The sequence below is a fragment of the Myxocyprinus asiaticus genome, chromosome 17, assembly GCF_019703515.2.
Source record: "Myxocyprinus asiaticus isolate MX2 ecotype Aquarium Trade chromosome 17, UBuf_Myxa_2, whole genome shotgun sequence".
In the NCBI taxonomy this organism is placed as follows: Eukaryota; Metazoa; Chordata; class Actinopteri; order Cypriniformes; family Catostomidae; genus Myxocyprinus; species Myxocyprinus asiaticus.
Window position 1 is genome coordinate 4,963,185 of NC_059360.1, and position 15,309 is coordinate 4,978,493.

At 38.9% G+C, this 15,309-nt stretch overlaps 2 protein-coding genes across 9 annotated transcripts in view; both read right to left on the reverse strand.

Annotated features, from left to right (window-relative positions):
• The window catches only part of LOC127455368 (protein numb homolog), a 114,397-nt gene extending 111,565 nt beyond the window's left edge, over positions 1-2,832 (reverse strand). For 4 of the 6 annotated variants that reach the window (XM_051723212.1, XM_051723214.1, XM_051723211.1 and 1 more), the window contains exon 1: positions 2,596-2,831. The gene's annotated coding sequence lies outside the window, so the exon portion shown is untranslated. Of the gene's footprint in view, positions 1-2,595 lie in introns of all 6 variants that reach the window. The other 2 variants (XM_051723216.1, XM_051723215.1) reach the window with 1 other exon arrangement.
• A 2,327-nt stretch (positions 2,833-5,159) lies between these two features.
• LOC127455373 (polypeptide N-acetylgalactosaminyltransferase 16-like) overlaps positions 5,160-15,309 on the reverse strand; it is a 63,043-nt gene continuing 52,893 nt past the window's right edge. For all 3 annotated transcript variants that reach the window (XM_051723226.1, XM_051723225.1, XM_051723227.1), the window contains exons 8-15: positions 14,365-14,449; positions 14,184-14,287; positions 12,302-12,428; positions 12,115-12,207; positions 11,207-11,290; positions 9,712-9,835; positions 9,450-9,566; positions 5,160-6,308 (exon numbers count right to left, since the gene is read on the reverse strand). In XM_051723226.1, coding sequence (XP_051579186.1) covers positions 6,165-6,308; positions 9,450-9,566; positions 9,712-9,835; positions 11,207-11,290; positions 12,115-12,207; positions 12,302-12,428; positions 14,184-14,287; positions 14,365-14,449 — 878 coding nt within the window. In that variant the 3' untranslated portion in view covers positions 5,160-6,164. The remainder of the gene's footprint in view (positions 6,309-9,449; positions 9,567-9,711; positions 9,836-11,206; positions 11,291-12,114; positions 12,208-12,301; positions 12,429-14,183; positions 14,288-14,364; positions 14,450-15,309) is intronic.

Genomic DNA, 15,309 nt, shown 5'->3' on the forward strand with positions numbered 1-15,309 from the left:
CATGTGTGACAGCCACAAACAAGGGTTGTTTAGGATCAGCGGTATACAGAAATGTGTTTAAAGACTGTTTAAGGACAGGACGTTCATTGACAACAACGTACCTGCACTCTTAGATCATCAATTTTCAACATTAAACTAAGGAAAAGACATGAAGTCCATGACTTAGGCTACACTGTAAAACATATCTGTAATTTTAACGGTTAAAGACTGAAAAAATGCTACAGAAAAAAAAGTGAATTGATTAATGAGTATTAACTGTAAAATATACAGTAAAAATTATATATTTTAAAAGACAATACAGTAGTTTTTACAATAAAAATGATGCATTTTTTAGATATACACTGGTGGCCAAAAGTTTGGAATAATGTACAGATTTTGCTGTTTCAGAAGAAAATTGGTACTTTAATTTACCAAAGTGGCATTCAACTGATCACAAAGTATAGTCAGGACATTACTGATGTAAAAAACAGCACCATCACTATTTGAAAAAAGTCATTTTTGATCAAATCTAGACAGGCCCCATTTCCAGCAGCCATCACTCCAACACCTTATCCTTGAGTAATCATGCTAAATTGATCATTTGGTACTAGAAAATCACTTGCCATTATATCAAACACAGCTGAAAGCTATTCGGTTCATTAAATGAAGCTTAACATTGTCTTTGTGTTTGTTTTTGAGTTGCCACAGTATGCAATAGACTGGCATGTCTTAAGGTCAATATTAGGTCAAAAATGACAACAAAAAAAAAAGAAACGGCTTTCTCTAGAAACTCATCAGTCAATCATTGTTTTGAGGAATGAAGGTTATACAATGCTTGAAACTGCCAAGAAAAAACAACTGAAGATTTCATTCAAAGGTGTACACTACAGTCTTCAAAGACAAAGGACAACTGTCTCTAACAAGAACAGAAAGAGATGTGGAAGACCAGATGTACAACTAAACAAGAGGATAAGTACATCAGAGTCTCTAGTTTGAGAAATAGACACCTCACATGTCCTCAGCTGATAGCTTCATTGAATTCTACCCGCTCAACACCAGTTTCATGTACAACAGTAAAGAGAAGACTCAGGGGTGCAGGCCTTATGGGAAGAATTGCAAAGAAAAAGCCACTTTTGAAACAGAAAAACAAAAAGAAAAGATTAGAGTGGGCAAAGAAACACAGACATTAGACAACAGATAATTGGAAAAGAGTGTTCTGGATCTTAACCCCATTGAGCTTTTGTGGGTTCAGCTAGACTGTAAGGTGTGTGAGAAGTGCCCAACAAGACAGTCACATCTATGACAAGTGCTACAGGAAGTGAGGAGTGAAATGTCACCTGAGTATCTGGACAAACTGACAGCTAGAATGTCAAGGATCTGCAAAGCTGTCATTGCTGCACGTGGAGGATTTTTTGATGAGAACTCTTTGAAGTAGTTTAAGAAGTTCTGAACATTTTTTCCAAATTGTAATAGTAATTTTTACCGTTATTAATGTCCTGACTATACATTGTGATCAGTTGAATGCCACTTTGGTGAATAAAAGTACCAATTTCTTTCCATGAGAGCAAAATCTGTACATTATTCCAAACTTTTGGCCTCCAGTGTAAACAGTATGATTTTCCTGTATAATTAATGGTAAAAATGTATATTATGTTTAACAAGAGAGTACATGTACCTTTTACAGTAAATTATTGTTAAAATTACAGTAAAAAAAAAGGCGTTCCCACAATTCCCTGCATGACACATCATATTTCATTATATTTTATGGGAATAGTTATGTTTCTTATTTTTTAATATCAGTTACGTACGTTGGGGTGTTCTGTAAATTTAAGATTTTTTTTAATTATTTTTTTTTGTGTCAGCGTGGTCATGTAAATTACAACTGTTTTTAAACTGTAAAATGTAAAGGTTGTTCTTCAAAGTTGTTTACATTTTTACTGTATTTTTTACATAATTTTTCTGACAACCACAGCTGCCCGATTTTAATTTTTTTTTTCTCCAGTGTGTCACCTCACGCCCAAAAACTGCAACATTAACAGTGCCTAGCAGGTCAGTCAGCTGGTTTAATAGTAGAATAAATGTCATGAATTTCTGCTTTTTACCTGCATGTCAGTGGCCTGATAATAAACTCCTAACATGAAGATGTTTATTTCATTTCGTGCTTATAATGGTATCGAACATGAGTAATGGACGTTTTGAATAGTGAAATGAGTGTTTTAGTCTTATGAATCTGTGGCAGGTGAGCTGCTAACCGGCTAACTGAGCGAGCAAATCTTAAGCAAACAGCCCAAACCCATAAACCAGTTAACTAAAGCCACACCGTCTTCACAAAACACACAAGACAGCCAAGCACACTGCATTCCGCACACAAAACAAGGCTTCCGGTCATTTTTGTCACACTAGTGGCTGCTTTGAAAATGACTTAGCCGGATGCTATGTACTGCAGTCAAAGTCAAACAGTCAGTTAGCTCGTTAGCTGGCTAACAACAACATTACCAAGCGTCGTCATCATAACCATCACTATTATCATTAACATAATCACGATGACCACCATCATCATCATCATCATCATCGCCGCGTCAGGTCGTATGGATAGGTAAAGGTGAATCGCCTCACCTGTTCAGCAGCGGGTTAGATGAATTGCTCGTATTTACAGATGTAAGTGAATCCGATCAGAGAGATTCAGAGATTCAAACGATCAGTAAAATAGAATATTATATTCCCAAAGACAAGTATCGATCCTTCTGGAGCACTTCGCCCGACTCTCGCACGACACGACACTGAGTGACTGTTCTTTCAGCGGGTTCAGGCTGCGCTCAGCCCGCCCTGATCTCTGTGCTGGGCGGCGACACAGTCTGACATGAGCGCTCATTAATCATTCACTACCTAAAATGATAAGCCTGGGAGGAGCATTCATAACACTGCTGTATTAACATACATTAAGTTCCAAAAGTCTGAGAACACTAGTGAAAATGCTTGTAGTTTGCATTTTTGTCATTTAATACCAGTTTCACTACATATTAGCTACATGATATAATCAGTAGGCTATAACAATTAGAGTGAAAAGTTACATTGAATTTAAACTTGAATTTTTAGTAGTCTATTTTATATGTCACCCTTTTGCTTTATGACAACAAACACTTGAGCTAGCATGGACTCCACAAGTTTGTGCAAAACCTGATGACCCATTTTATCCCAGCATGAATTGAGAAGTTCCAAGGAAATCTGAAACTTTGGCACAAAAGGTCAATGTCACAGATTTGCTTACTTTTGACTAGTGACCAAGAAATAGTGCAAATCCTCAAATATTTCTTATTGATTTTATGCAGTGTTTGGTAAGTTACTCAAAAAATAGTAATCCTCTACAAATTACTTCTCTAAAACTGTATTCAGGTTACTTTACTGATTACTTAATGGGAAAAGTATCACATTACTAATTAATGTATTTCAAGTTACGCACAGCTTACCACGCGCCCCATTGAGAGCGAGATCCACTAATCGCGACCACGAGGAGGTTACCCCATGTGACTCTACCCTCCCTAGCAACCAGGCCAATTTGGTTGCTTAGGAGTCCTGGCTGGAGTCACTCAGCACGCCCTGGATTCGAACTCACGACTCCTGGGGTGGTAGTCAGCATCAATACTCACTGAGCGACCCAGGCCCCTATACACCGTTTGTATTGTTGATTTTGCTGCTACTCATGATAACTTCTTGTTCATTTTCGACTCAAAATAACATGTTCATGATCAAAAAAGTTTTGAGGTCAAAGTTACTGTATTAACTGAAATGTTTAAGTTAAATTTACTCACTTTAATCAATATTACTGTATGTCGTGAAGTTGAAGAAGATTTGACTTAATTTTATACCATTAAAATGTACTTAGAATAACTGTGTGCAAAAACTTGTGAAGAAAAATAAAGTAAATCTTACTCGTCTTTTTTTCTTCAGTGCAGCACAAATCACACTTAAGATCTGAAACAGCAATATGGAAATGTGATTGAAAGGATGCACACAACTATCTTTAAAAAGATGACATGGCAATATAGAGATTCTGAAGAGATTTGGTCCAGTACAGTTTCCTAATATCAATCAAACATGAACTTTATGAACTTATGATACTTACTCTTCTTTTAAAAGGACTTACACGAATACACGTACCCTTACGCGTTGCATTAACGCAGAATGGTGGCTTCAACAGAAGCATATATCATCGCTAAACCTCTCAGACTGTCTGATCAGACTGTCCTGACCTGCACAGAATGAGTAGTGACTGGGTTAGGCTGTCACTAACAATAAATGCCTTAGTATGCTATTTAGAAATACATAATTCAATACAAGTGCACTGTTACATATGTGCTTAACAAGAAGCATATGAAAACAAAACATTAGTGGTGTGTTAGTTCAATTGGGTATTCATGGAACAGCATAAGCTTTATTTATTTTTTTATAATTTTATTGTGTAATTAATATAAAAATTAAATATTAGATTAATTATCTTTTTCTCTAATAAACAAATACAACGCTGCAATTTCTGATATCAGAAGCCCATTAGGATCAAGGGCCAGAATTTTCACGCACTGGTGTAACACAATTGGTCCACAGCGCCATCAGGTGGTGCCACAGACAATTACAGTGTTGATTAGGCTACAGTAAGGTCATACTGTACATAAATAACCACACAAACCCCAAGACCAGTCAACGAGCTTATACTGTTTTTTAGCTGGATTTTTCAGCAGGGAATTAAAAATGAAATAATTAAATACACCTCTTCTGTGATGAACATGTTTCCAAAGTCAAAGATATTTTTGTTGGAGCTTAAAATAAAAAAATATCTTGGTGGTGTAAAGGAGAAATATTGTGAAGCACTGTTTGTTGTCCAACACCCAAACTGAACTACTTAGTAATATATAAGTATTTAAGCAGTAATATTTTTCCTTTGATGTGTGCTCTTATTAGAGATGTAATAGTACATGTGTGTGCATCAAACTAAAAAGCAGCATTCTGGTGACATTTTAGTTACCCATTGTATTGTATTGTACAATATATAATGTTTAGCTCCATCAGTGTGATTCGGAATTGAGGTCTGATTACTACACTCTGTTTAAAATATGCATTAACAGTGAAATTCTTGCTAAATTTATTGTAGCATACAAAAACTGAAAAAAATTGTATTGTCTGTTTTGTCATTGGTATTGTCTTTATTTTTTCAAACAACATAACTTTATCCTACTACATGTTCAAAATGAAAAGAAAAAATATATATATTTTCTTATTTCAAGTAAATACAAAGTTTCAAAAGGCAAACAAAAAGAACAGTCTTTGGGCTTAACATGTTTGCAAATGCCTTATGTGTGTCACTGTGCTGATGTACAGTACCATCCGGAATAATAGTTAATTTGGTTATTTCTTTGCCATGTTAGCCTACAGTGGATATTTTCAGTGCCACACCAGCTCGGTCCTTTTTGTAGCACACACAATTTAGCAAACTCCTAAAGTAATCCCGCTGTAGTAAGCCAGCTCGGTACTGCTAATCTTACACTGTTGTTTGGGATAAACCTCTCAAAGTCTTAAAGCCTTGCTGGTGTTAAATGACAGCCTCTATGATGCAGATTCATCTCAAGGCATTGCACTATATCCCAATCTAATACTGAACAAATCAACCAGAATAACTTCCATAGTGATGGAATTAAAAGAACTATTCAGATCATCATGAGAACAGCTATTTAGGCTTACGCTGCAGATGCCACAGTATTGGTGGGAATGAGGGAATATACAGGTTTATGTTTCTGAGGCTGGTGTGAAAGGTAGTAAAAGGCATTTATATACAGATCTATTCTCTCACTTTTGAGACCTCAACCTAACATTCAAAAAATAACCCAAGATTCTCCCCAAGCACTCCTGTCAAATGACAAAACCATGCCTTGTGAACTTCCATGGCCATGTCGGAAAACTTGAAAGCTAGGAATGCAGCCATTTAAACTACGATTTGGCAGCGAAATGGTTGCTCTTTTCCTCTCCAGCTATTCCACAGTAAATATATGAGGTCAGATGTTTCAGACATGGCCATGATCGATTCTTTTGAAAGCAGCGCCTTCAACTAAACCAGTGTGCAAACATTTTCCTCTGGGTCCTACAGCACCTCTAAACTCTGCCCCTTTCCCCTCCTCCCCTTTGCGCTCTCCAAATCAGGTGACCAGCTGCGTCTCCCAGGATTGGCTGGCCATCTGTGGGCGGCACTGTGTGATCACAGGTGGGCCTGAAGCAGACTGGCTATCCAGACACAAGCCACTGACCATATGCTGCAATGCTGGACCTCTGGGTTTCCATTTCTAGATGGCGGGTTGACAAGGAGAAAGAGGCAAGACAGGTTAAAGGAACAGTTCACCCAAAAATGAAAATTCTCTCATCATTTAGTCACCCTCATGCCATCCCAGATGTGTATGACTTTCTTTCTTCTGCTGAACTCAAATTAAGTTTTTTAGACGCATATATATGCTCTGTAGGTCCATAAAATGCAAGTGAATGGGGTCCAAAATTTGAAGCTCAAAAAAGCACATAAAGGCAGCATTAAAGTAATACAAAAGACTCCAGTAGTTAAATCCATATCTTCAGAAGCGATATGATAGGTGTGGGTGAGAAACAGATCAATATTTAATTCCTTTTTTACTAAAAATGTTCTCCTGCCCAGTAGCTGGCGATATGCACAAAGAGTGCAAACCGCCAAAAACAAAAGAAGAAGAACATAGGAGGGCTGTTTGAAAGTGGAGATTTACAGTAAAAAAAAGGACTTAAATATTGATCTGTTTCTCACCCACACCTATCATATCACTTCTATGCATTTTAACCACTGGAGTCATATTGATTACTTTTATGCTGCCTTTACGTGATATTTGAGCTTCAAAGTTTTGGAATCTGTTGACTTGCATTGAATGGACCTACAGAGCTGAGATATTCTTCTAAAAATGTTCGTTTGAGTTGAGCAGAAGAAAGAAAGTCATACACATCTGGGATGGCATGAGGGTGTGTAAATGTTGAGAGAATTTTCATTTTTGGGAGAACTATTCCTTTAATTACTTTATAAAGGACCAGTAGCCCATGTAGATGTTGAATACATACATTTCACATTAAATATTTAGAATATTGTTAACTGCACAAGGGCGGAAAAATTGCTTATCATTAATGAGATGGAACAAAATCATACATATAATATACACTACCTGTAAATTATACTCCTATAGACAATAGAGCGAACAGTCGGTTTAATTTTTTCCATAGGCACATTTATTTTTAACGATAACGCTCTGTGTGTGTGTGTTTTCTGTGTTTTCAGTTTGCTGTTCTGTCTAATTAAAGTCTTTTTGAATGTGGATCCGGCTCCCACTTCCTTCTTTCCCAGACGAACAGAATCCTTTACATTGGTGCCGAAACCTGGGAAAGGAGGAAGGGCACGCTGTCCGGAAGAACTCCCTGCTGCAGTCCACCAGGAGGAGGAGGAGCCGTTGCTGTCCACCAGGGGACGGTGGAGCCATTGCCATCCCCCAGGGGACGGAGGAGCCACTGCCATCCCCCAGGGGATGGAGGACCCGCTGCCGTCCACCGGGTGGCGGAATGGCCAGAAGGGCAGCGTCTCCCTCCAGAGATGGGGGTGAGTAAGGCATTCCAGATGGCACCCCGGCCTGAATCGGGTGTGGCTGTGCTGTGAGGATGCATGCCCGGCACTGAGTTGCCCAATCAGTGGGAGAGAGATAAAAGGAGGAGCCAGGAACACCAGAGAGAGAGACCAGGATGTGGAGGAGCTGTTACCATCTGCCAGGGGATGGAGGAGTTGCTGTCGTCCGCCAGGAGGCGGAGGAACCGCTGCCGTCTGCCAGGAAGTGGAGGAGTCGTTGCCTCCGCCAGGGGATGGAGGACAAGCTGCCATCCGCCGGGAGGTGGAGGAACCGCTGCCATCCACCAGGGGACAGAGGAGCCGCTGCTGGCCGCCAGGAGGCGGAATCCAGTGCCATCGCCCAGCGTCATGGAGGATCGCTGGACAGCTGGCTGAGGACCGAATGGTGGCGTGGTCGGGAACCGGAGTTTTTTTCTTTTCTCTCTCTCCTGCTCTCTTTCTCTCTCCTCTCCCCTTGTCCTACCCAGGTACCCAGGAGGTGGGGAAGACCAGCCGGCGACGGAATGGCCAAAGGAGCAACTCCTCCCCTTCAGGAAGGCAGGTTTCGGAAACCGGAGGTTTCCCCAGCCTGAATTGGGCAGTGGGGGTGTGTGACGAGGAGGAGGGCGTGGCAGGGCCGAAAGGATGCACGCCCGTCGCTGAGTTGCCCAATCAGTGGGAGAGAGATAAAAGGAGGAGCCAAGGACGCCAGAGAGAGAGAGACGCACGAAGCTGTGTGTGTGTGTGTCATTGTTTATACTGAAAGTCTTCATCAGTGTTTTATTAAAAAGTCTTGTGATTATTAATCCGGTTCCTGCTTCCTCCTTTCCCAAACTGTTACAACGCTAAGTACACAGTCCTGTACCTGTCTTTTTTGTCTGATGTTCAAATACTTTTTTGCTTCAAATCAAAGTTTGTAATGTTGTGATTCACCCAGCTCATGGATTAAAACTCCTTTATGAAGGATTTTATGAAATCCTCATGAAAAAATTCATGTGAAAAATACTTAAGAAACCAAGATGGCTGAAAAAGTGGACGGGCACTGTTGTGCTCAATTATTGTCCTGTAGTTCTTAGAATTTTGTGAGGACTATGATAGTCAATTATGCTATTGAAGAGCTGCATTTAGAGTCTATATATCCCTGAGAAACACGTTTGATCGGTATCTAAAGGACTTGACCCTAAACCAGCCTAATTATAAAGGGTTTCCTTAAAGGTGTTGTGAGCGATTTTAGCCGTTCTAGAAATTCCACAAACTGAGCTGTTGGATTAGCCACACAGCAGATTAACAACAGCAGCAAAACAGCACCCTCAACTGACAACTGTTATGAGCCACATGGCATAAAAATGGCATTAAGCCTCAATAAACTGCTGCAACTACAATACTATGAGAATGTGCAAAATGACTGACAGGCAGAATGCATGAGAGACCACGGCCCGCGGACACATTTTTGTTTGCTGTTTACAGAGTCTACAGCTGTCACAGAGACTGGTGAGATATCTTGGCACTTATTTCATTAGGGAGTAGGGCACTTTCTTTGCATATGTTTCCATTAAAAAATCGCTTACAGCACCTTTAAAACTGGCTTGTTACCTACTATTCAGACACCCCACAGAATAGTCCATTGGAAAATATGTTGTTTTCAGACATCCCTTGGGGTAGTCAGTAGTAACTGACCACAAAACACAAAATAACCAAAAATATCAATAATAGCTCATATGTCAATGTTTTCTGACATACATCAGCCACACCTATTCACAATTTGTTCTCAATGTGTGATCAAAACTCTAATAGTCCTCATGGCCAATAACCAAACACTCACCTGTCTGGACTCTTTAACATTGCAGGGCTCTAGCCTGACCTTTGACCCCGCAGTAAAGGCTGTAATGGCCAAACACAGGTCATGCTGGCGGATCTGTGGTTCAATCAGGGTCCACTTCTAAATAACAAACACAGAGAAATGAGTGGGTGAGTATTGCACGTATAAAAAAGTGATCTAAATATATGGCAAAGGAGAATTTGAGGTTTTTGATCCTATTGAGTACTTAAAAAGATCACAATGCTACAGGCTGTTAAATCTTCACCTGTGAGGCAGGTAAGTTTGGTGCTGCCTCACACTCAGCCAAACCCAGACTGTCTGTGCTGTGGCTCTCCAGACAGAATCCACCCTGTTTCAGTAGACTGTAGACCACTTCCTGCTCGGGAATTCTGCCAAACAGAATTCAAATACAGAAAATAAAGAGAAAGAATGTCAGTACAGAGAGCTGAGATTCTTCACCAAATAAGCTCACTCACTCTCATGTTGTTTTAAACCTGTATTTTTTTCTTTCTTCTGTGGAACACAAAAGGACAAATTCTGAAGAATGTTCATGCAGCTCTTTTCCATAAAATGAAAGCAAACAGCCAAGGGTTGAAGCAGCCATTTTAACATCACTTTTATTTTAAACTTGAATTTTTTTTTTAACTTAACCCTTCTGTGCAGCTGGCAATCAAGTAACACTTTTGCACTTAAAGTGTCAAGTTGACCCGGCTCATTAAATCGCAGTTCAACAGTCACAATATGCACATTTTCCCCCAATAACTGTTTTATAATCAATATCCAACCTTTCACTTATTTACAAATGTAATATTTACTAATTTTATATAAAGTAAATGCTCTAAATTTACATTAGAATATTTTTATGTACAGTGTGTTTGTATATAAGTGGGTGTGGGTGTGTGTGTGTCAGGTTTTGCTTGAACCACACACACAATTGTTCCCATTTTCCCCATTTGTTTCCATTGACTCCCATTGTTTTTATATTGAGCAGGTACCCAGTCCCCCCAACATACACACCCTTGCATACAGCGACCAGCGGCTGTCCAGCACCATAAATGACACTACCTGAAAGTAGTCGTTATGACTTTTGTGCTATAATTCAAGTCTTTTTAAGCTAAAAGATAGAGTTGAGTGACACAAAAATTTAGGTTGTTATTCACTAAAAAAACAAGCCCTGCTGCTGTTGCTCTCTGTGTGTATTTAAACTTGGTGCATCATGATCAGTAACGAGATATGAAAAAGTCAATGGCATTTTATGTGTTAAAGATTTAATACGCTGAAGCGTGAATGAGAATTGAGAGTTACAGCCCCTGGTGACAGTAAGCTTTCGTTGTATGGAAAAGATGATGGTGTGGTGGTGGAGAGGTGGTGGTGTAGTGGGCTAAAGCACAGAACTGGTAAGCAGAAGGTTGCTGGTTCAATCCCCACAGCCACCACCATTGTGTCCTTGAGCAAGCACTTAACTCCAGGTTACTCAAGGGGGATTGTCCCTGTAATATATGCACTGTAAGTTGCTTTGGATAAAAGTGTCTGTCAAATACATAAATATAAAGATAAGTCTGAACATTCTACAAAATTTCTCCTTTTGAGTTTAAGGGAAGAAAGTAACTTCTTTGAAGTTTGGAACAGCATGACGGCAAGTAAAAAATGACAGAATTTTCATTTTTGGGTGAACTTTCTTTAAATATATCCTCTGACAGTCCAGTTTTGAGTCTGGCAGCCCATCAGAGTCAAGACACAGTCCAGTAAACGTGACTCACTTGAGTTCAGGGTACACATTCTCAAGATACCAGCGGAAAGAGTTACAGCTCAACTTCCGTCTCAGTGCAAGACGATCTGCAATACTGCAGAAAGAGATAGAGAGAGAGAGAGCGATAAAGAGTACAATTAGGACAATATCATAAAAAAGCCTATTTCACAAGCTAACTAGATATAAATCTGCACATCGGGATCACAAATTAACCAGGGCTTGGAGCAAAAATGCCAGCAAAAGTGACCAAAATGCCTCACACAGTGCCAGTTCTCCCTATACGCAATATATGAAAGTTGCGTAGGGCCCACGATCCGCCATGGGGCCCCGTTGTGTCAAAGACGTTATAAGCAGCCTAGAACTTTTATTTCTTGTCATGCAAACATAAATGTAAAATTGTTATAAAATATGCAAATATCACTGTAATGTCAAGTGTAGAGGACTCACATGTTTCCTAATAAATCCTTTAGAACTTTTAGTCCAAAGTTCGCACATTCAGAGAAATATTGATGGATTCTTCAGATTTCTCAAATTTATATATATATATATATACACATTTAATTTTTTCCAATAAAATTTGTGAATTCCCACAACAATGTCATTTCCACCACATCTCAAATTCTGTATTGTGTTTAATAGAATCAAATTTTAATAATAATAATAATAATAAAAATATCTGACTCCTTTGTCTTGCTAAGGCTAATTTCATAGCTAACATTTTATGTATCTTAAATACACACAATTAAATAATATTTTCACACTTTAGAGCTTGATTGGAAATGATGGCCAATAATAATATTCGGCTAACAAGTGACATTAACCATGTTTAATCTCAAGCATGCTCTTCCACATGAAATTCCCAATAGTAGAAGAAACACCCAGACAGAAAGTGTACAGAAGATTTTAGAGATGTCTGACCTCCCAAAGGCCTTGCCCTGTGCTGACGGTCTTGCAGCATAATAATACTGCTTATACTCATCCATCCATACTTCAGCAGCTCGCCGTGTGTTCCTACACACACAAACAGAGAAAACACGACAGCTCAAAAGTCATTCACCTCACTGCAGAACATATGACAGATTCTAGGTGACAAAGTCTGAATTACCTGATGTATGTGAGAGCATTGCCTTCTGGAAAGTCATAGGGGTGGCGTTTTCTGAAGACGTGGCCGACGCGACTGCACGGCAGGATCTCGAGACTGCCACCACACATCCACACTCTGAACGACAACTCTACAACAGCAGAAAAAGAAGGGAGAGATTATGAAGTTATGAAAATAAATATAAAGTGATAATAGAAAAGGTGATGAGAGTTACAAAGAGAGAAGAGAATCTGATGGGCAATGATTATGACTATATTTATTTCACTTTGGCAGTTCAGTAAGACATCTGTGTTCTTTGGAAGGTTGGTGAAAAGTTTAATTGATGTGTTCTTTCTTTGGAGCGCATTAGTTAATCAAATCTGACAGCTGGAGCTAAACCAGCAGCATTATCTCTATCAAACACACTCAAACACAATTCACCAAAGGTTAACAGAAGATTAGATTCTCCCTCACTGAATCATTGAGCGAGTCACATGAATGTTCCTACACCGACTTAAACAGCTTTCCTTTATTAAGGTCATTTTTGCCAGTTACTGCAACTTCACATTGAATGTACCCTTACAAAAAATCGAAACTTGCAGCTAATTTCCCGCTGGTTATTTTCACATGCAAATTTGCCAGAAGTTTGCAGCTCTTTACCCCTAGTGGTGAACCTCTGGCAAACCTTTGGTAACAATGGACAATTTGCCGCAAAGCTCATTTGCATGTGAAAATGTTCTGTGGCGAATTTGTGGCAAGTTTGCCATGAACTCTGGATTTTCGTAAGGGTAAACACCTTTACCCGCGTGCTTACAGGCTTGTCCAATGTGCTCAACAGTCAGTTGTGCTCATGACTGTTTACGTTTTGACTAGGGCTGTAGATTTAATGTGTTAATTCAGTGTAATTAATTATATATAAAAATAACACATGTCAAAAAATATACAATTAATCATGTCCCTGAACCATAATAAGGAATATTCCTACCATCTGAACAATTCAAGCTTGATGTACCATCTTTTTTCAGCAGGGGGCAGTAAGCGAAACTCCAGCTGTATAGGCAACACACAGCTGTACAGAGAACAAACCACACCCAGGCTTGCTTGACACTAGCCACAGCACAAGATTAGAATATGTTCCTGCCTTTAAACAGCTAGACGGAGGGGAATTCCATATGCAGGGATCTAGAGACGTGTTTTTCTATGTTTCAAACTATGGACTAAAAACACAACCAAAGTGAGACACTCCAAAAGCATCCATCTGACGTATGTGTACACTGACACGTCATTAGAAAAGCTCTTATTATAAATCTATCTCGGACAGATTGACAAATGGATTGCTGTGGACTATAGGCCAATAATAAGATAATGTTCAATAATATGGAAATAAACAATATAATGCATTCTAAAGCCACTTTTTGTATTGTCTAATCAATGCATTACCTGTCTGCCACGATAATGTAATGCATTTTATATTTATAATATACTGTATATTATATTATATTTATAATTATTTAAATATAACTATATTTAATCATTATATGTTGAATTATTGTTATTTAAAGGCCTTTCTCAGCAAATATTTATAGATGCGATTCATTTTGATTAATTTGATTAATCGCCATATCATGTAATTAAATCGATTGAATATTTTAATCAGTTGACAGCCCTAGTTTTGACATAAAAAGCAGAGAATAACACGATTGTTTGAAATCTCTTGTAAATGTGGTTTTCTTGCATTGTCGGATATTTTGAAAAAGCTGATTTTTGGTATTTATCAGCGAATTGGTGTGCATGAAAACACATTCGTTAGTGGTGTAAATATGAGTAACATGAATAGTAATAGTAATACTGATGCTTGCCTAAGCAAAACAACTAATGTGGACTTTTAGTAGAAGAGTGAGCTTACCAAAGTTCTCTCCGCCCCATATATCCATGTGAGTGTCATACTGGCCCAGGTGATTAAACCAGCTTTTATCTATTACAAAGATTCCACCAGCAATTACTGGAGTCCTGCAAGAACAGCTGCTGTTAGACACAGATACATAGAGATATGTAAATGTATACAGAGGAGCCACGTTTATAATTACCTGATTGGTTGTGTAGGGTCATTTCTTGCCATTTTCTGTTCTATGGGAATCTGCTCCCATTTGAAGTGTAAACTCCAGTCAAAACCTGGCGTCAGCGGGGAGAAAAAGTTTGGAAGTGTTATTTCTGTCTCACTCTAATCAACACATGTAGTTATTTTTAATGTGTCTGCAATGAGACAACTTTAAATTTACAGGCATGTCAATGTCAACACCAAACAGATTATTCTGATCACTGCTAACAACATGATCAGTCAGGAAATCGACATGCTGCTTCCGAATGTTCAAGTACCCTGAAATCGACCCCATTCTGCCAAATGACTAACAGCAGACATTTTTGCATCAATTCCAACATGTTTACCTTTCCATGTGATGCTACTGAGCAATCTTTGAGACATAGTGTCTGGTCCCGTGGAAACCAAGAAGTGATTGCGTTCACATAAAGAAAGGTGAGCCCGATTTGGAGGATGCATTTTTGCTCTAATATTACATTTTTACATCCACTGACGGTTAGGTTTAGGGTTGGGGTTTGGGAGAAGAGTTCATAAAATATGCATTCCTGTTGACTGTATTATGTCATTTAAAACTAAAAAGCCAACTCGCCTTTGGTGCCGTGTGGACATTTCACCCAGAAACTGGTCAACAACACTTTCAGTTTCAGCCACTGGGAGCAGTGTTTTTCAAATTTTGGTAAGCAAAGACCAATTACAGCAAGAATACAAACAAGTGAGACAATTGTTGACATAGTAAGAGTACAGAGCTATTGAATTAATGTGGATAAGATAGCTCACATAATTTGGTCTTGGAAGAATTTGTTCATATTGAGATCTCTGACTTTTTGATTGAGACTTTGATATCTCAACATTGTTGTGATCTCTTCTGAAACTCTAAAGGAGACAGATGGGAGATTACATCTGAGAAGCAGGAGATTTCAGCATTCATTTAATC